Raw genomic sequence first — 20292 nt, 5'->3', positions numbered from 1 at the left:
AAAAAAAAAAAAAAAAAAAAAAAAAAAAAAAAAAGGAACAAAACAAAACAGAAAAATACTTTGTGTGTACTTATACATACACACGTAAAGTAAAAATGTGCGCGAGGAAAAGAAAAATGACTTAATTTTAAACAACAGGAACAATCGAAATACTAAACAATGTACAAAATGTAAGTGACATGATATTGTGTTTTATCATTTTTTGCGATCCGATGGGGGAGCGTAAAAGCAGGAACGGGAAATTTATAGCATATCACACCAAGCGTTCAAAATGTCACGCACAAATTCGACACGTTCGTATGAAAAAATCAGTGCGCTCCCTTATTATCAAAAATGGAAAATTCGCGCATTGGCAGAATTGCACCAAATTCTGGCATAACGTTCTTCACACCGCTTGCTTCTCATAATAATGCCTTTTGTACGCGTGCGAAAAAATAAGGTTGAAACATGCGTCGCGGTTATTTTACCCTCTGGCATGTTCTAACAAAACTATATATATGTATAACGTATGGACTTCTTTTTTTTTTTTTTTTTTTTTTCCTTCATGTGGGCTGTTCGCTTAGGCCGATTCGAATGCCACGGCATATGGCCGAGTTAACACAAAATGGCACACAAGGATAAGTGTTCAAAAAGTGGAAAACAAGAAAGAAAAAAAAATTGCATCATACTTTGGATGTGTTTTATTTTTTATATAATTTTCCCCTGCTACAAATGCGTGCATTCATTTTAAAGTACCCCAAAAAAAAAAAAAAAAAAATGACACCCATTTTGAAACGCCATCACAGGTGGATGCATAATTTTGTGGGACAAGTACATATAAAATTTCGTAAAAATGGTTCGCATGTGGGAGGTGCAGGAATACGTTTAATGACATCAAATTGTATACTGTATCAACAAGTGTGTTCGCTCTATTTTGCGTAGCGCAATTTATGATAACGTGCAGGCAGTTCGGACGTATCGTTGCGTTTCACCGCGGTGGTGACAGTTGGAGCTGCACATGTTCGGTATGCCTTATGCATGCAAGTACGAACGTACACATATGTGCACATGTGTACGCGTGCATATACTCGTGCAGGCCACAAATGTGTATATGCATGTCCCTTAAGGGTGAACAAATGGCCATATAGAAATAAAGTAGATTGCGTCCGTTTCGCGGAAGCAATGAAGTTGCGTCGCCCAGAAGAAAAGACTCATTTGTACAAAAAAAAAAAAAATTCCAAAATTGCGATGTACAAACAGAAAAAACTGCTAAATAAAAAGGGAGCATTCTTTCGCGCACATGTTTTAATACCCCTCTTATTTTTGGTTGCTACAGGATTCCTGTACAAATGACGTTGAACTGTTTCGAATGGTCACTTATCACACATGTGGTTTGCAAGCATGACTTTTTTGTTGTTTGTTGCCCTGTGCTAAAGTAGAAATTTGTCGTTATTTAATTTTAAAGACGTGGCGTTAAAAAAAGGAGCGTACCTTGGATATCCGTTTTTGTGGAAGGTAATGTCCTACTCTTCTGTGTTTTTTTTTTTTTACAATTCGGGCAAAAGGAACAAATGCGCATTACATGCGTACTAGTAAAAAAGTGAAAGAAGAATGGTACACATAAACAGAGAATGAAATAAACTTTGCGAACAAGTGCGTTTCTGGATTTATGTAAAACTGAACATATGTACAAAATGGTACATTCGAACACCTATTTTTGCGGCGTACCTGCCACGCAAAACATGCTTAGACACCAGCGCGTGCAGGATTCTACGTTTTTTAAAAGAGGATTATAAGACCTTGTGAGCAGAGGTGCGCACAAACATGTGATACATTCCTACTGCTGCGACGCAAACGATATCTGTTTAGTTTACATTTTGAAGGTAGAACTCGGAATGTGGACGACATTGGCATAAATTCCCGATGTGGGTTTTACTATTTCTGCCCACAATAATGGTACATGCATGTGTTCTCATTTACATGATTCATATTTTGAGTTTTCGCGCACTAATACGAAAATTTTACACGCTCAACGTGTATCACATGGATGGAACATTCGGATGTATTTGTGACAACAGCGTATTGTACTCCTCCCAAAATGTTGACCTGTTTTTGTAGTCCCCTTCCAATTGAATGGCGATATGACTGCCTTTTCTACAACGTTGTTTTTTTTTTTATTTCACTTTAATTTTCTCTTCTTTCAAAAGATATAACATTTTAAAGGTTTTCGAAATTTGTAGAAATTAAAAAATTGCGACATAACCTTTTAAGCTTGAGGGGGGGGCAACAAGCGAAGCAACCCCGTAGTACATATGATATATGTACGTGTTACTTTCTTTTCCGCGTAGACGCCCTTCGTTCCCGCCTATATCTTTACATTGTAATATGTTTTTTTCTCGCTGCATTTCGTTGAATAAGTAATACGTTGTCAATTAATTAGGGTTGTCGCCGCAGGAAAAAAAAAAAAAAACATAAAAAAGAAGTTTCACTCTTACAAATGGTATATTGCAAATATGACGTGAAACGCTGCTTACAAAAAAAAAAAAAAAAAAAAAAAAAGTACGAGGGTACAGAAGTATATGTACGCATGATCAAGTGAACACAAAGGGGGTAACGAACAGCAGGAACAAAGAACCGCTTTGACCAATTGACAAACCTTTGGAACGAAACCGAAGCGGCTAGCCTTCACTGAAAAAAAATCGAAAAAGAGGAAGGAAAGTGTTCGCAGGGCTCATAAAACGCAATCTTATATGCATGTATATGTTTATGAGAAGGCTGCAGGAAGCAAGTATGTTAATTCGCCAACCAAAATTATTAACCTGAAAAAAAATATAATTACATTATATAGCTAAAAGAATTCACAAAACCAGGAGCTCTGTTCTTCATATGAAAACGACATAACCCCCATTAGAAAGTACGTAAAAATATTTGTCGAGCAAGATGTGTGTTCTAACGCTAGTGCAGGACGATGTAAAATCAGATATTCTGAAATTGGTCCTTGACTTTATCAAAGCGGTGGTCATAAAAGGTGATGAAAATGTAGCATTTCCGGAAGTGCGACACGAAAAGGTAAAAATGTGAACAAGTACAAAAGCCGGTTTTACATAAGCGAAAATTGTGTTCATATATAAGATAACTGCACGCCATGCGTGGGGGTCCATTCCCAATGGACAAAAAAAGAAAACTGCGCAGCGATTTTATAATGCCGTTATGTGCTCACTTGGAAGGGGACTAAATTTTTGTTATGCCAGCGATGTGTGTTGCACCTATATTTTGTACATGTATTCAATGTTGTCACTGAACGGGTTAAAAATAAAGACGTGCAAGTGTGCCTTATTCTTTACGCAAATACGTGGTTATTTCATTTTCCATCATTCATCCCTGCCACGCCCGTTTCTCTCCCTTTTTGTAGAAAATTTCTTTCGAGTATAAGGACAAAAAGTACAAGGAGCTATTTTGTACGCTTTACGCCATTATAGATATATACGACTGCTATAACGAATTGTTTAACGAAGATGAAGGCAAAGTGAGCGAAAATGAAGAATTCATTTTCCATTTGGCCAGTGATAAATTTACACTGAAGCAGCTAGACATGAAGCATTTGAATGATTTGTTATGTGAAAAATCATACATTGTCTCAAATAGACATGCCTCCATAGTGGACATTTTTTATTTCTGCTCTGTTTATAAACCTTTAAGTGAAATGCCCCCCAAAGAGAGAGTCGAAATTTCACACATATATAGATGGTTTTTACATATTCAAGAAACCATAGTGGGAAAATTTACTACATTGAAAAAGTTGGAAGTAAGAGACAGTCTCGAAACTTTTCTAAATAGTAAAAATGTAATGAGCCCAAGTGAGCGAGCTAATAATGCAGGTGTGGGACAACAGAAGGATAATAATAAGAAGGCAAAAAATGAAAATGAACAAAATGAAAAAAATAAACAGAAAAATAATGCACAAAATAAAAATACTCCGAAAAAAAAAGTAGAGGAACCAAAGAATCTGGATGATATTACTAGGTTAAATATTATCGTAGGGTATGTAGAGGAAGTAGAAATTCACCCAGATGCGGATACGCTGTATTGTTTGAAGATAAATGTGGGGGAAGAAAAATCCAGGGACATTTGCAGTGGTTTAAGGCTTAAAAAGAAGTCAGAAGATTTACTACACAAATACGTTTTAGTGTTAGCCAATTTGAAGGAAAAGTCCTTGAGAGGAAGAAAAAGTCATGGTATGGTTTTGTGTGGATCTTTTGGTGAACAAATAGAGCTACTTGCCCCCCCACCTGGAGTCAACGTTGGGGAGAGAATTATTTGTGAAAATATGGACGTCAGTAAATTACCAGATAAAAGCTTAAGTTCTGATAAGGAGAAGAATCCCTTTTTTCACATCCAGCCACATTTGGCCGTCAAGAATGGTGTAGCGTATTATAAAGATGCCAAGTGGCTCTCGTCCAAAGGAGAAATCATTTGCCCCTTAGAACAGGGAACAATTTCGTAGAGGCCTCCTGATAATGCCCCATGTTTGTGTGTATTATATGGCATGTGCCATGGTGTACTATGTGTAACAGATGCGGAGTGGGGGCGGCAATTTACTCGTAGGATTCGTGACCGAATGTGTGACTGAGGACCATATAGTTTTGTATAACGGGGAAATGTAAAAAAGGGAAGCAGACGATGCGGAAATCATGGGTGTGAGGAGGCCAACAGGCCGTCTCCATCCATTGCACCACCTGTTCTTCACTTCCTGCGCCTTCACATGTACACATGCACATGTTCACACGTTTGTGTTTATGTAGAAAACTGCCTTTGTGCGTATTCACCAAAGAAAAAATATACTCTTTCCAATTGTGCCCTTTTTATAATTTTTTTTCATAACATTTAAACTATAAAAAATGCAAAAAAAGCACAAAAATAAAAAAAATCCTATCAGGTGTCACCCATGTGCATAATGTACGCACATCGTGAGATGAAAAGGGGCGTGGGAAGGCAAAAGGGGCTAAGCTCCCCAACCTGAAATTGTACTAGCTGCACTGAGTAGCCTTTTTTTCCCTATAAAGGGAAAAGCACAGATAAAAACCGTAAAAGGGGACAGCTCCACAAAGTAAAAATAGGAATTTCACTGGCTTTAACAGTTGAAATAAAAAGGCTATTAATTGCACAGCGTTAATGTGTGTGTATGCGTTTTTTCTGGTGCCATTTGTTATTGCTGCTTAGCCATAAAAAAAAAAAAAAAAAAAAAAAAAAAAAGCGTCGTAATTTGTTGCCCACGCATTAGCAACGTTTTTGCAGAAAGGCGCTCAAATGAATATGCAAATGATTCCATTTTTAAGTCTGCGCAGAAAAGTAAAATTGTTTTCTAGCAGCGGACGATTTGCGCAAGGTGTTAGATACGCGCGTGTACAACATGTAGAGGCATAACTCTGCAGAGAAAGGCTCACTCGAATGACAACTTGGAGGAGGCACCAACGTACATGTGCAACTACGGATGGCCAGCATGACCGGCGCTGAGGATACCGAGAAGCTCGCCGCCGAACGCTGCGCAAAACACAACGCCAAGCACCCCGCTTGGTAGGGCGAAAATGCAGCTACTAGGCCAGATTTTTCGAAGGTACGCCAGCCTACGCGCCAAACTGAGGGCCGAACAGGTGAGCAAAAATGTGAGCAACCGTGTGGGAAACCATGTAAGAAACGATATGGGATATCGTGTGACCAACGACGCGAACAGAACACACGGAGAGGCGGGCAGCCCCAACGGAATAAGCAGAAGACAGAGGGAGAGGAACACAAAAATTGATGTAAAAATATATGAACAGTTAAAAAAAAAAATGTTGGGGAAACCATTGAATAAGGTGCAAAGGAAATATCTGAAGGAAAAGAGACCCAATTTTGCGCCCATATTCTTAGACCAGTTAAAGCCAAGAATGATATTATACAAAACGGCGATTGAAGTAAGTGAGTTGCCTTTACCAAAATATCCCGAAATAGCATTTATAGGAAGATCAAATAGTGGAAAATCTACACTAATCAACGAATTGTGTGGGAGAACAAATAAAGCAAAGGTGAGTAAATTACCAGGATGCACAAAAGAAATACATTTTTACAAAATTGCCAAGCCCTGTTTGTTATGTTTAGTGGATTTGCCAGGATATGGATTTGCACATAGTAAGGAAGAATTACGGCTACAGTGGAATGAATTTACTTTATTTTATTTAAAAAACAGAAAAAATTTAAAAAAAGTTTTTGTTCTCATTGATTGCAGAGTTGGACTAAAAACAAGTGACAAAGAATTGCTCCATTTTTTCGACCGATATAATATTAAATATCAGATAGTCTTTAGCAAATGTGACTTACTGAATACGAAAGACTTAGCCATAAAAATGCAAATCGCCAACGAAGAAATCGCGTGCTTTAAAAATTTGGACGCCCCAATTATTCCCCTCAGTTCCCTGAAAAGACAGAACTTGAATGAGCTGCGCAGGGAAATTGCCAGATACCAGCTCAACAAAACCATCGTCAAAAATAACATCGTAATGAAGATCAACGATTTGATCGAACAGAGGAGGTTGAGGAAGTTGGCCGTGGGCGCCAATAGCAGCCTTATCGGTGTTGGCGGCGCAGTGGAGGACCAGTTTAACATCCCCACGGGCAACCACCCAAACGGGGGGAACACAAAAAGCAAAAGTAAAAACAATGCTACCAATGTAGGTGACATTGTGTCGAAGGAAATACTACTCAGCGATGACACCATATCGGACGCATTAAATAGGTGGAAAAAATTGGACAAACCGGTCGTAGACCCACCTTTTAATCAATGCATGGGTTACCACATGAAGCTCATAATAAACGCCCTGCAAGAAAAGTTTCTGCGCCAGTGCCGTGAAGAGTTTAACGAGAACGACCTAAATATTATTGACAACGTGATTGAGAAATGCAGTAAACTGGGTCACCAAGATGAGATTTTGGCGGACTCATCTTCAAGGCAGGTGAATGGTGCAGAACTGTTCTGCGTGAACAGCACACAGAGTCATTACAATAAAGGGACCACCTACATGCAAAATAAACAAAGGAAATACAAGAAAGGCTTGGAGTTGAGCGAACAGCAATTGGAAGGTGACAGGGAGAAGAAGCACATTTGGGGGGAGACCATTGACGACATATCCAGCAAGCATGTTAGTGCAGATTTATCACCATGGGGAAGGTCTCACGGAGGAGCCAGAAAAAAGATTTGCGCAGAACAAAATGAGAAAAACTACGAGAGGAGCGACGAAACGCTATCGGAACAGACGTGGGATGCGGAGCTACCGGTGGGTGATAATCACGCAACATATTGTACAAACGGTTTGGATGTTCCCCACAGTGGGAGGGGTAAAAACAAAACTGGTGATTATTCAAATCTGCCTTTGCTAAGTAATATCGACTCGATGGAACTAGAAAAGGAGCTACTTTTGGATAGTCTACTTTTATCGGATGAAAAAAATAAGAACAAATATGAGTACCTCCATTGCGAAAATGTAAAAATGGATAATCTGTTTGAAGAAAACAACAGCAAATCATGGAGCGATCAGTTTAAACGTGAGGATTATTCCAAGGTTAAGGAAAGCATTTTGTTGGAGGAAGAAGATACGTATACCCCTGAGGATTATGCTAGTGGGTTAAAGAGGAGTAAAGCGGCCACACAGAATGGTGACAGCCTCTCCAATTACACCTTTAACATAAAGGATAAAGACACGCATCAAATATACGAAAAAATCAAGTCAGATTCGTACAAGATGTACAGCAGTAGGCAGCTGGAAAATTTAGACATACAAACCAGTTGGGGCACACCTGGACAAGGCAAAAATGTACAAAGGGGAAAACCGCACATTACTACTGTTCGTTCTGCTTCACAAGGGGACAGCACCACTGTTGAAAAAAGTTCACCAATATCTAGTGGCTCTTCCGGTGAACTACCACCCCACCAGCGGGCGTCCCCCACGTATGGACAAAACACCGGTGTGAAGAAACGTTACATTGGCTTAAAAACCAGAAGCAGTATTATCAAGGGAACCAAAAAATTAAAATTATTTGGAAAAAAAAGAACTACTGATATTGTTCACGTTCCGATCGATTTGGCAACGGACTATTTTAAGTTAAGCAACAACTCCACCGTTTACGATAAAAGGAAGAACAGCTGGAATTATATTAACTCCAAGTATAACAAGTGGCTTAAGAAAATGACCCGCAAGAAGATTTCCACCGAAATTACCAGCCCAGTTAAAAAGGTAGACGTCATGGTGAGATATGCACAGAAACAGGAAAGCAAATATAAGAAGGAGAAGAACAAGGTGCTCATGCGGAAGAAGAACCTGGGCATGATTACCAAACCGCCTAATCATAAGAAGGCCTCAAAGATTTCAAAAAATTATACCCTATCCGATGAGCAAAAGATATTTGATAGGGAGGCCTTTTTTAAGTATCGCGATGTCCAAAAGTGACTTGTGCATGGGGAGAGATGTGTAAATGGTTTGCATTCTTCTGCAATATGTGCTAATTTGGGGTCCCCTAATTTTAGTCTCGTATGCGGCGGAGCGTCGTCCGAAGCGTTCGTCAATTGGTTATCTGTCTGTGGCATCCTTCTTTATCGTTCCATGTGTTCTTACACAGTTGCGAAAAGAAAGGAGCACATTGTTTTGAACCCGTCCTCTATAGCGCATACGTGTAACATATGGTTTTCGTAATGTTGGTCCTCCGGAACGGGGGGCAAGCCCATAAGGACTGTGCGATACACGGGCTTTCCATACATTCTCAGTGAGGTGTATTCCCTTGTACATAACAATGTGTAATTCCCCTCTGTAGCTGTTTTTTTTCACTTTTTTTGTAGAAGTGTAAAACATTGCTCTTTTGGAACATAACTAATGGCTGCTCAAATGAGCGGCACGTTTGTGCATCAAAAGAAGAAAAAAAAAAAAAAAAAAAAAAAAAAGCATACATGTTATATACATATGTGTATATGTGCGCGTATGCCTTCATTTTTTAAGCATCGCCGCACAATTTGCTAAACATTTTTTCCCCTCCGCTGTTCACAAATTTGTCTTTTCAAAGTGCACGTAATTTCACCATGTAAGCAAACTTGTCGATGGTGAGGCGTATGCACATGTACGTGCCCGCCCATGTAATAAAGCCTAACGTGACTAAACTAGCTCAGTGCACATCACAACTGCAGTTCATAAAAAGGCCCCTTTTTATAAATTCCTTCCTTCGTTCTTTTTTTTTTTTTTTTAATTGGATAAAATTTTGCTAATTGCGCATGAGCCTCTTCCACCCGCACATAATCCCAAAAAAGAAAAAAAAAAAAATTACGTGTTTTACGACCAGAAATTTTTTCTTCGAGAAAATTTTTATTTTCCCATCGTTCACCAATAGGGGGAAGGGGTACACTCTTTTTATGACTCCCCAATTGGTCACTGCTTATTTTAACGTAAAGGCGAACGTTCTACTTCGGAGGGACCCACAATCATCTGGCAACCCTGGCATAAGAGCGGCACATCAAGGAGAGCAAATTTCTCGACATATCCTTATATGCCTGTACGCCAGCAATCTCTTAACGTTGTATAAACTAGCGTACGAAATACACCTTTCCCGTGAACCCCAAAATGGAACAGTTCATAGCGCCGTAAGTTGGAGGCACATGGACAATGAGGGGATGATAGACCCTATCCTTGCACACAAATTTACATTTCCCCACTTGGGCACATATGTACCTGTACATATATATATACATATGCAGCCATGCGCGTGCGTTTTTATGAGAGTCTTTCTCTACCCCCTTTTTTTTTTTTTTCTGTTTTCCAAACTGTAGGAGAGTGAACAAAAAATACCTGAGCAAATTTTACAACAAGAATGTGCGAGTATTGGGCAAGGTTGTAAAGAAGGAAGGAGCAGAACTGACTCTTCAAACGTGTGATAGTAAGGAGAGGGCCCTACAAACGTGACATGATCACACCGTGTGCGCATAAGCATGTGTATGCATCTGTACATTCGTAGATGTGCTAGACAAATGTGCACCCCCGTAGATACATGCCGTGTGTATGTATAAATATGCGCGCGTGTACTCTGGCGCCGCGCTTGAACACCCGATGTTTTTTTCCCAAACACTGAATTCTCCCCAGATGAAGAAATAAAATGCTTTTTGAGTGAAAACCAAGGGGAAGGCAAGTTAGATCAGTATGTCGAAGTTTTAGGGAAGGTAATGAGGCGCCCCATTATCCTTTTTACTTCTGTTTGAGGGGAGTGTCCCATGAGTGCGTTGGTTCGTTACCTGCATATGCGTGTCATACTCCGCTTCTTCTCATTTGTAGGTGAATGAAGATGATACGTTAAGCGATATAGTGTACGTACAGAATGGAGGAAATTCATTAAGTAAGCAAAAGAATATAAAGAACAACAGGGGGAGAGGATTTTCCCTCCCTATACATGAGACATGTTAAGCGGCATACTGCTACAATGGTCGTATGTGTACAAGGAGGTGTGCATGTTTACTCCTGTTCTACTTGGTGTAAATGGGAAACGTGGGAGCAAAGAAAAGGAGTTATGTATCTACCATAATTAAACACTTCAGGAAGTTATCCGCTTTCTACAAATTTGTATGTTCAGTGCTGTAACAAAAAAGAATTCACATTAATTTTCATCTCTTCGTTTTTTTTTTTTTTTTACTTCGTGTTTAACAGATTTGAATGAAATGAATAATTTAATAAACTTAACTTTTCTGGAAGAACTGGAAGAAATCTTTTAATTGCCTTTAAGGAAAGGAGTTATTTGTGTACACCTTGGGCCTGTATAGTCCGGGGCATTACACATTGGTGTTTTGAATAACAGTCTTTTGTGTTTTTAGTTTTTCACAGTAGGACTTTCCTTTTTTTGAGATAATACTGCTATTTCGCGGGAAATTTACCTTTTTTTTTTTTTTTTTTTTTTTTTCCATGACGTGTTCATATCAAGTTCGATGGTATTTGTGCCCATTGCCTGTAAATTTTACCTTGCCCTTTTTTCCTACTTCTTCAATGCACAAATGTGTTTGTACTATGAAGTGAACAGCGACGTTACTTTTTATTATTTTTTGCTACAATTAAACTGAATTAAATTAGGAAAAAGGGCAAATATAATACCAGCTACTGTGGCCATTGAGGTTATTGCCATGTTGCGCGCATACACCAATGGGGACAAAGGCATTAAAATTTATGTGATTTTTTAAAGTTGGCCTCGCTTCGATGTGGTTGGGCATTTTTTACTTATTTTGATTACACCCCTAAGGATGTTTAAATTATTAATAGGGGAATGATGTGCATGTGTAGAAAGTCGATTTGTAAAAATTGAGGAATTCTTTTGGGGCATTTCTCCCTTTGGAAGTTCTTGTGAGTGTACTTGAGCGCGACATTGCTTTCCGTGCATGACTTTATTGGTATCACTTTAATCCATGAATAATTAAAAATGTTCCTATTTCGAAAGGCAAGAGGACAACCTGTTTAATGGCATATTTTTCGTATCGGTACAGAAGCTCCTGAACTGCGTTACCATTTCGCGAGGAAGTAATTAATCAACAGAGAAGCATTAAAAATGCACGCACAAGAAACATTAAGGAGAGAAAAGGTGATGAAATTACCTGTTATCTGAAGTGAGTAATTGGGGACGTGCGCCTATCCGCATACATGTGCAGGCTGCACGCAGGTGTGTGTGTATAAGTATGTACATATATACGTATGTACGCACACTGCGCCATTCGTCCACGTGATTGTAAGGAACCTCTCGCCCTCCTCCGGAACGCGCCAAAATGGTGCTCCTGAAAATTCTCAAGAAAATAAAGGAAAAGCAAAAAAATTTGAGGATAATCATACTAGGGTTGGACAACGCAGGGAAAACGACAATCGTGAAGAGGTTATTGGGGGAAGACATTTATAAAGTAAGTCCGACGTTCGGATTTACCATTGAGACGTTGCAGTTTGATAAGCACCTTATTAATATATGGGACATAGGAGGGCAGAAAAGTATTAGGCACTTTTGGAAAAATTATTATGAGAATGTAGACGGCATTATTTATGTCATTGATAGCTCCGATTTGTTTAGAATTCAGTTATGTTCATATGAGTTGAAACAAATTTTAAAAGAGGAGAGACTGTTCGGATGCTCCCTACTGATTTTATCTAACAAGGTAGACATAGAGAACTCTTTAAATGTGGAGCAAATCGCTGAGGTAAGTATTGTTGTGGTTGCGCATTTGTGTAGTTGTGTTTGGTGTGCGGGTGCGTTGGCAGGGGAGAGTCGAACGAACGCACATGCGCAAAGATATATGTGCATGCTTTTGCTCATACGCAGTTCAGTTGAGCTCCATGATGGCTTCTTTTTGAAGTGTACTCGTGTAAGGCATAATTCGTAACACCTGTCGAGTGCGCTACTTTTGTGTATATAAAAACACACAATACCCATGCGTGCCTTTGAACAATTCGCCTCGCAGATTTTGAAGCTAAACGAAATGAACATCGACCGCCACTGGTGCATAAATGAATGCAGCGCTTTTTCGGGAAAGGGGTTACTAAAGTCGTTTATGTGGTTGATCGATGACATAAGCTACAGGATTAACAGCACTTACTGATTTGATTCGTCCCCGTGCTCATTTATTCGAACAAATATGTATCATTCAAGAAGCTGTGTGTTTGTTTGAAATTGATATGTATGTTTGTTATTTCTTCCCATTTGTGCAAACTGTGCACTATATTCAATGTCCTATTCCATTGTCAGACAAATTTGCATTTTTTTAAGAGTTAGTTGGTAGGAAAAGGGAGAAAATCACACAAGCACATACAAAAAAAGGTTACTCCGTTGCTTTCCATGTATGTATATTCATTTACATACACAAACACGTGCACACACTATTGGGCAGTGTGCTCCTTAAAAAAATCGCATTTTTGGAATACGGCGCATAACGTTTAATTGAAAAAGTACAACGTTTTTTTTGAGCGACTGGCCATTTTTCAGAGTACGTGTTGGCATCGTATAGTCCCCTCAGATGTATAAAAAAAAAAAAAAAATATAAGACAATGCGGCACATGAAATAATTTCCGCATTATTCTTCCGTTTCGTGCCTTTCTGTGTACTCCAACTGTCTTATTACTTCTTTTTCCAAAAAGTCGTATACATTTTCTTTGCACAAGCAAACTGTGTCACTGATTTTTTCTATCAAGAAATTTTTTTCTTCATTCATGAGCAGAATTATTTGCATGGTTGGCTCGTCGCATTTCACTAAGACTCCCTTTATAGCAGTAACCATTTTTTCCCTTTTTTTTTTTTTTTTTTTTTTTTTCTTTTTTACTGTCGCACAGGGAATGGGGTTTTGTCCCAACCTGTTAATCCTATGTCATAATGTATCCGCTTACGTGTGCTGTTTAATGTGCCAGGTTGATTAGCAGCTCACGAGGTTAATTCTTTGTGTAACATGTAGCTAAAAAAAAGGAAAGAACAAAAAACAGAAGAAGGGGAACTGGAAAAAAATTATGTTAAAATGTTAAGCTGTGAGCGGGATGGAATTCTCCACACAGCCTTTACAACTGGATTATTCACCCCAAATTGTTTACATAACATTACGGCAATTTCTTTCTCCATAAATAGGATAATTTTGCGTACATTTTTACTGAAGCAAAATCAGCTTTTACGGGAGTGGAAATGATGGGCGCAGAAGCACGACTTCTTAGCAAATGAGCATATATTTTTTTTTTCCATGTAATGATTGTTACTATACCCACGGGAAAGGGCTGAGATCGTACTTGACGAAAAAAAAAAAAAAAAAAAAAAAAATAGATAACGTTGGGACGAAGGCAATACAAAAAATGATCACATCGTAAAAAGCAAAATCGTTGGAAAAAAAAAATAATACAATAAATAAACGCACGTCAGGACATTTACGTAAATAAATACTCGTGCCTGAACATTGGGCGTGTTTTAGCAACACAGGGGGACATACGTGGAAAACGCACAAATTTTCAACAGCACATATATTTAGGGAAGACCAACTTGATAACCTGTTCAGCTGAGCGGACAAATACATTTAAGTCCACGGGATAACAAATCAACCTTCTCTGAAGCATTTTTACAAAACAGACAAGTGAACCATGAAGTACGGCGGAGGGGCAATTACCAACCGCAGGAAGGGGGCTCGACGGATGCTTCGTCGTGTGCATATTTAATCTATTTACATGCTCCTTGTGATGTACTCGTAGGGGGTTGGCCACGTTTCATTTCGTTGCACGCCGCCCCGTTTTGCTCCATTTTGCCCCACGTGGTTTTATCTCTTTCTATGAACGATCTTCCCCCCTCAGATTTTTCAAGCCTAAGAAGGAGCACACGTTGGACGACGCATATGGTAATAACATTTTTGCGCGTAAAAAAAGATAAATAAATAAAATAAACACCATGTAAGGTGTGTATTTCCTTTAGGGATTCATATGTTTGTCCCTCTCACCCCCTTTTGCTTTTTATTAATCATCTACGCGTCTTGTGCATGGTCACAACACCGCACGTGCAAGGCCAGTGCAAGAGTACGGTAAAGTAAATGCCCCTACGTATGAACACACGCACATCCCTTTGCAGGAAACCTGGAAAAGAGCGTAAAGAGTATTGATGATAATATCGACAAATATAACAAGGAGCTAAACATAATTAAGCAAAAAATTGAAGAAGAAAAGAAAAAGAAGCCAGTGAATCAACAAGCCATTAACAACTTAAGAAACAAAGCTGCGATCATCATTAAGAGAAAAAAAACGTATGAGAGCAACAAAGAAAATACACTTGGAATTCAATTCAATATAGACCAAATCAAATATGCAAATGATAATGTGCAAATGTCAATTGATACATGTAAGGCTCTGGAGAGCGCAAGCAAAATTATGAAAAAAAATATGAAAAAAGTAAATATAGGAAAAATAGAAAAATTACAAGACGACCTTTTTAATTATATGGAAGAGGCAAAAGAAATTGGAGAAATGTTATGTTCCTCTTATGATATACCTCTGCAGTTGGACGAAAACGAAATCGATGCAGAGTTGTCCCTAATCGAGGAAAGCATCCTAGACGAACAGGTAGAAGATAACATTACTGATTATTTAGAGACCGATAAGGTGGAAGAGAAAGAGGAAAAGACACAGGAGCAGGAAATACCTTCCACGGAAAAAAACACAGACCTTATGAAAAATAAAGGGAAGAACAGTGAAAATTACTGTACGCAGAAGGAGAGCTAAGGGGGGAAAAACGACAATCAGTGGTGTGAATGTGCGTTGCAAATTAAAATGGGTTAAGTGAAAAAAAAAAGGAACAGAAAAAAAAGGAAATAGAGGGGTAGCCACTGCACGGCTCTGCTTCGCGCATACCACTGTGTACACAGGTGTGTGCATGTCCCCAAAGGTGCTCATTTATTTATCCTCTCATTTGGGCTCAACCTCTGCGAGCCGTATATTTGTTCCTTCAACGCCTTCAAATGGGCACTATAAGCGGTTTAATATTTGAACACGTTATCATCGTAGCATGTACACATGTTGTGTGAACCCCTGCTGAATTAATGTACAAAGCATTCCTCCTTTTTTTGGCCTTATTTTATTTTATTATTTTATTTTTTTTTTGTAAATTATCGCATCATTTTAACGCCTTGTTTTATGCCCAAAGTGTGGCACCCATATGAATATTCGTCGTGCCGGACGATAAGTGTGTCCGATCACGAACACAAATTTGTAAGGGAATGCATGGCAGAGATAGACGTTCAGGGATGTCATGTCAGTGGGTATTGCTCCTGCAACTGTACCTCTTAAGATGAATCGAGAGCAAATCAGTACACGAGGACTTTCACAAATATTAGGGGAAAAAAAATTATATTTTTTTTGCTTTCGATTAGTTTTAAGTATCATTTTAGCTAATTATGTATACGAATTCACGAAAAAAAAATATGGAGCAAACGGTTTGAAGGGGGTTGCGCTGGTATGCACACGGGGAGGTATACACCTCCGTGCCTGGCGCTTAGGAATCCTTTTTAAAAATTTTGGAGGGCTTATACTTGCTGTCCTGTTCGGGCGAGCACATGAAGGGCCAGTAATCGTGCATGCATTTCTCGAAGACGTCATTTATAAACTGATGGGTGTTGTTGGTACAAGGCTTGTACTGGTTAAGAGAAGAATACACATTATTATATATGCATTTATTTTTGGGGGTAGCTCTAATTGAGGGGCTTTTAAAATTAGTAAACACATCATAATCGGGGGAAAAATATTTACTGTTAAAATAGCTGCACTGATTGCTCATATTATAGGCTCTTATTTCGGAACAAGCAATGTGGTGGCAATTGTACATGTCTATATTTGCCCTTGCAAAATCAAAGGCATGTATAAGTTCATGCGTTAGTATATATTTGAGCTTATAATAATTGTTAATATTATTTGAACAAAGCCAAATGGTATTGTTTATAGGGTTGTAACCACCTACGTAATTTGATTTTTTTTCCTTGGAAGGAGCAATGTTTGGGTTATTACTATACCTAATGGGGGACAATTCCGAGCATGAGCAATTTTCCGTGCCCTTTGGCAGATAATTATTTTTATTATTCACGAAAACATCACCGACTTTGTACTGGCGAGTAAAGAAGCTCCCCACCTTTTGAAAAAATGTCCTGTTCTGCTCTTTATTATTAGGGCAATTTATGTATATAACGTTAATTGGGCGATTTAATGCAGATAATGCGTCCACTAAAATTTTAACTCTATAATTGTTCAACACGAAGTACATAAAAATTTGCAACTTTATTTTGTCGTAAGGACTTATGTCTTCATTAAAGTGGGTCACAAATTTGTTTTCCCTTTTTCTTCGTGCGCTATTTGGAATGCATTCCTTCGAAGGGGGAGATTTTGGCACGGAGTTATCTGAAGGGAAATTATGTGGAACTTCGCCTTTTGTTAAACCTGTTGCGTCGGGGTAATTTTGGTCTTCATTGTGTGCTATACTCCATGGTGTGTTAGTCTTGCTCTCTATGCCATTCTCCCAGTTAGCGGCTATGTGCTTCTCTGCTGTATGGGGAGCATTGTCTTCAGCGTTGTGATTCGTTGTGGCGCTTTTATCGCTACTCCCAAGTGTGGATTCCCCGCCTCGGTTCATCGTCGTCGTGTTATTTGTCCCTCCATCAGGTGTGACGTTTTTATAGTGGTGACCAAATCCCCCATGTTTTTGAAGCATTGATTTGAAATGATCATTTATGTTATAATTTATTACTAACAAATCATTATAATTCGGCCATTTACAGACGTTTTTATATTTCAGTGAGTATTGTACCAAGAATAGCATGTCACTAAGTTCCTTCTCTTTTCCATTTTTAAAAAAAAATTTTTCTACACGTTTTTTTAAATCAAATTGGTTAATTTCTTTACCAATTTGTTTAATTTTTTCCTTTCCTCGTTCTACCCTCTGGCGTACCTCTTCCATCTTCTGATTCTTATGCTCAGCGGAAGGGACATAATTAAATGGGTGAAGCTTTTAATCTTTTCCCTGAACATGCTTTCCGATTGTTCCCTTTACTGTTCGATGTTTCCCTTTCATGTTGGTATGCAGCACCTCTTTTGCGCTTTTCGAATGGGGTATAAAAGGAGATATCGATAGGCGGGGAGGCGAAACAGTAGCAATGACTGCAGCGATGACGTGGACAAAAAAAAAAAAAAATCAAATTACACCTGTGGGAAGGTTTTATTACCCAATGCAGCAAACCGAGCCAACAAAGCAGTATCAGCAGAAAAACTAAAATGAGTAAAACGAACTGTAATGAGACGAGCCAACAAGGGAAATATTATTAAACGCTGCAAAAGTGTAGATAACTTATAACATATGTGAAATGGGAAAAAATTGGGGAACCAAAAAAACAAGTGTTGTTACCAAATCTGTGCGCATAGAAAATTTTCGCAAACTAACGACTATCCCTCCTTGTACAATATCGCATAATGCCTCTTGTGTCTGCGTTATTCACCATCCCGATTTGGGACATAATTAACACTACGTTTTAAAAGAAGGCAAACGAATTGTGGCGTACCATAAATTCCTCTACCTTTCGGTGTGATGGCACATCTCGTTGCCAATTGTGAGAGTGCCTCTTTTGTGGTACAAAAAATATATATTCACATATGTAGATTCATAATAGCTGATGTTTTCTATGAACATTTTAATGTTGAAAAAGGGGAAGCGTTTACGTGTTCCCTTTTCCGTTGCGAATGAAATTTCAGCGTGGTGTTTGATTAATATGTAGAGGACACCTTCCGTTTGCTCCTTTTAGCTCTATGTAGCTTTTCTTAGCTTTTAACTTGCTATGGACACGTGCACAGTACGGACACGCTTGAGTTTGGGGTCATTCTCTTCAAGTTCGATTGAACCCAAAGCGACGTGTGCTTATGTCGATTTCTCATTTCCCGTTTTGCGGGTTGTTTCTACATATGGGAAAGATCGCCTTTTATGCGTGATCCGCCGATGATTCGTTTTCGTTTCCGTGACAACGGTAAAAAGACCCTAATTTCAGCAGCCCCAGGGTGAGATGCATTAAGGAAATTATTTCCCTCCGGAAGCGACGAGGAGTGAGGAATTTCAAAAAAGGGGATGCATAGAAAGAGGGGTACACCTTTCTAAATATAATTTTTCAACTTGTTGATTTTTCAGTTCTTTCATATGACAGTTTACTATATTTTTTCCGTGTAAAATTGCAAAAGCGCTCTTTTAAGGGGCGCCTCCCTGTCTTCCATTCGTGGTTTTTGTAGGAATGGAGAAAAAAAAAAACAGACACAAATGTGTACATATACATATTACCATTACACATTTACGTTTTTTTGGATGCATTTAATAACAATAAAAAATGAAAAAAGTGAGGGCGGAGAAGCAAAGTGTTAACCTTTTTAAGGGGGAATTGTACTGAACAAATTCTTTTTTTTTTTTTTTTTTTTTTTTTTTTGAACCAAATTAAGCATTTTTAATCAGAAAGGAGGAAATGTGTGGCAACAATCATGCATGTTGAAATATGAACATAACTTCATTGTTAAACAAATAAATAAGAAAAAAAAAAAAAAAAAAAAAAACAAAAAGGAAAATGCAAAGTGGTGTGTTTTCTACAAAACGAAATATATGCATTTTGAAGCTTACACCCATAAACACTTTTTGACGAAAAAAAAAAAGCGCTTAAAACGGTTAGGATGTTCTTCCATGTTGCGTTCTAACACATCAATCACGAAGATGAAATGTCAAAACAGACGTGAACATTTGCGAAGATGCGTATTTGTGTGTACATATCGCGTATATAGTTTGTTTTTTTTCGCAATTTTTCGTTTTTGTTTTCCCCCTTTTGCGTGTCTGCAAGGTTTAAGGGTCAGCAATTATAATTTTTCACCAACTTGCAAAGAGGGAAAGCACGAATGCGCCAACGAGCGGTGAGAAATGACGAAGCTGCTAAAGGTAAAGAACCGTATATTTCTCCGCTGAGGGCGAACGGGATGACTTGACGTGTGTTCACTTATGCGCATATTATTCACGCATATGTGCATAGTATACACATGAACACATTTTGCGCGCATACGCAGCCTGCATAATGAAACGTTAATAAAAAAATAAAAACAAAAAAATACATATATATAATTAGTGGCAAAATGTAACAAAGACAAAACACAAAATGAATACACAGTTTTTATTAGAATTTTTCTTCATCGCATGCTGACCTTCATACCGTTATCAAAGCAACATTTGATAAAGTTGGAAAAACATCTTCATTAAGCATTTCCCATTTTTATTACATGTCATATTATTCTCTCCTGATGGGGGGAAAAATCGCATCACCCTTTGTTGCAAATGAATATATTGCACGTATAAATGCGCAGCACTTTTTTCGCAAATCTGAAGCACATATTTTTTTGTAAATTCACCAAGACGAACGGGGAAATTTCAAGGGCCACTACTCCGCGCCATTATTAGCAACAGCAACAGAGTGAAGGGCAGGCGTGGATGAATAAAACAAATTAAGCGCAGCATGGGGCTCGCTGAGGAGGTGGCCCATGATTTTGTAACTGGTAACTAACGACGTACAACGCGCTTTACATCCTCATCAGCAATCGCATTTCCAAGTGCACAGGGGGAAAAGGCAGTCTACATGTGACGCTTAAGAAGGTACTATGGTGAGGGAACTAGTTAACGTGTACATAAATTTTATACATGATTAAAAAAAAAAAAAAAAAAAAAAAAAATTTGCACATGAGGAAATATACATATGGCAACATATATACA

The 20292-nt window shown here is 38.5% G+C and overlaps 7 protein-coding genes across 7 annotated transcripts; 5 read left to right on the top strand and 2 right to left on the bottom strand.

The window, feature by feature from the left end:
* Nucleotides 1-2919: 2919 nt before the first annotated feature.
* Nucleotides 2920-4483, top strand: AK88_02623 (methionine-tRNA ligase, beta subunit; the record flags this gene model as incomplete). Its single annotated transcript, XM_012480248.1, has 2 exons — nt 2920-3048; nt 3392-4483. 2 exons carry the CDS (start codon nt 2920-2922, stop codon nt 4481-4483), a joined length of 1221 nt encoding a protein of 406 aa, XP_012335671.1.
* A 1081-nt stretch (nt 4484-5564) lies between these two features.
* AK88_02622 (ribosome biogenesis GTP-binding protein YsxC) lies at nt 5565-8459 on the top strand (the record flags this gene model as incomplete). Its single annotated transcript, XM_012480247.1, has 1 exon — nt 5565-8459. One exon carries the CDS (start codon nt 5565-5567, stop codon nt 8457-8459), a length of 2895 nt encoding a protein of 964 aa, XP_012335670.1.
* A 1158-nt stretch (nt 8460-9617) lies between these two features.
* On the top strand, nt 9618-10756 carry AK88_02621 (uncharacterized protein; the record flags this gene model as incomplete). Its single annotated transcript, XM_012480246.1, has 5 exons — nt 9618-9637; nt 9824-9930; nt 10134-10210; nt 10323-10383; nt 10692-10756. The coding sequence occupies 5 exons, from the start codon at nt 9618-9620 to the stop codon at nt 10754-10756; spliced, it is 330 nt and encodes a 109-aa protein (XP_012335669.1).
* Nucleotides 10757-11791: 1035 nt separating this feature from the next.
* Nucleotides 11792-12610, top strand: AK88_02620 (uncharacterized protein; the record flags this gene model as incomplete). Its single annotated transcript, XM_012480245.1, has 2 exons — nt 11792-12211; nt 12473-12610. 2 exons carry the CDS (start codon nt 11792-11794, stop codon nt 12608-12610), a joined length of 558 nt encoding a protein of 185 aa, XP_012335668.1.
* A 471-nt stretch (nt 12611-13081) lies between these two features.
* AK88_02619 (uncharacterized protein) lies at nt 13082-13285 on the bottom strand (the record flags this gene model as incomplete). The annotated part of the gene is made up of 1 exon (XM_012480244.1): nt 13082-13285. One exon carries the CDS (start codon nt 13283-13285, stop codon nt 13082-13084), a length of 204 nt encoding a protein of 67 aa, XP_012335667.1.
* Nucleotides 13286-14123: 838 nt separating this feature from the next.
* AK88_02618 (uncharacterized protein) lies at nt 14124-15248 on the top strand (the record flags this gene model as incomplete). The annotated part of the gene is made up of 3 exons (XM_012480243.1): nt 14124-14128; nt 14331-14374; nt 14602-15248. The coding sequence occupies 3 exons, from the start codon at nt 14124-14126 to the stop codon at nt 15246-15248; spliced, it is 696 nt and encodes a 231-aa protein (XP_012335666.1).
* A 769-nt stretch (nt 15249-16017) lies between these two features.
* Nucleotides 16018-17469, bottom strand: AK88_02617 (uncharacterized protein; the record flags this gene model as incomplete). Its single annotated transcript, XM_012480242.1, has 1 exon — nt 16018-17469. One exon carries the CDS (start codon nt 17467-17469, stop codon nt 16018-16020), a length of 1452 nt encoding a protein of 483 aa, XP_012335665.1.
* Nucleotides 17470-20292: the final 2823 nt, after the last annotated feature.

Source organism: Plasmodium fragile (assembly GCF_000956335.1).
Source record: "Plasmodium fragile strain nilgiri unplaced genomic scaffold supercont1.26, whole genome shotgun sequence".
In the NCBI taxonomy this organism is placed as follows: Eukaryota; Apicomplexa; class Aconoidasida; order Haemosporida; family Plasmodiidae; genus Plasmodium; species Plasmodium fragile.
Note: the sequence above shows the minus strand (reverse complement) of the source record. Positions and strands in the feature narration are given on the sequence as shown.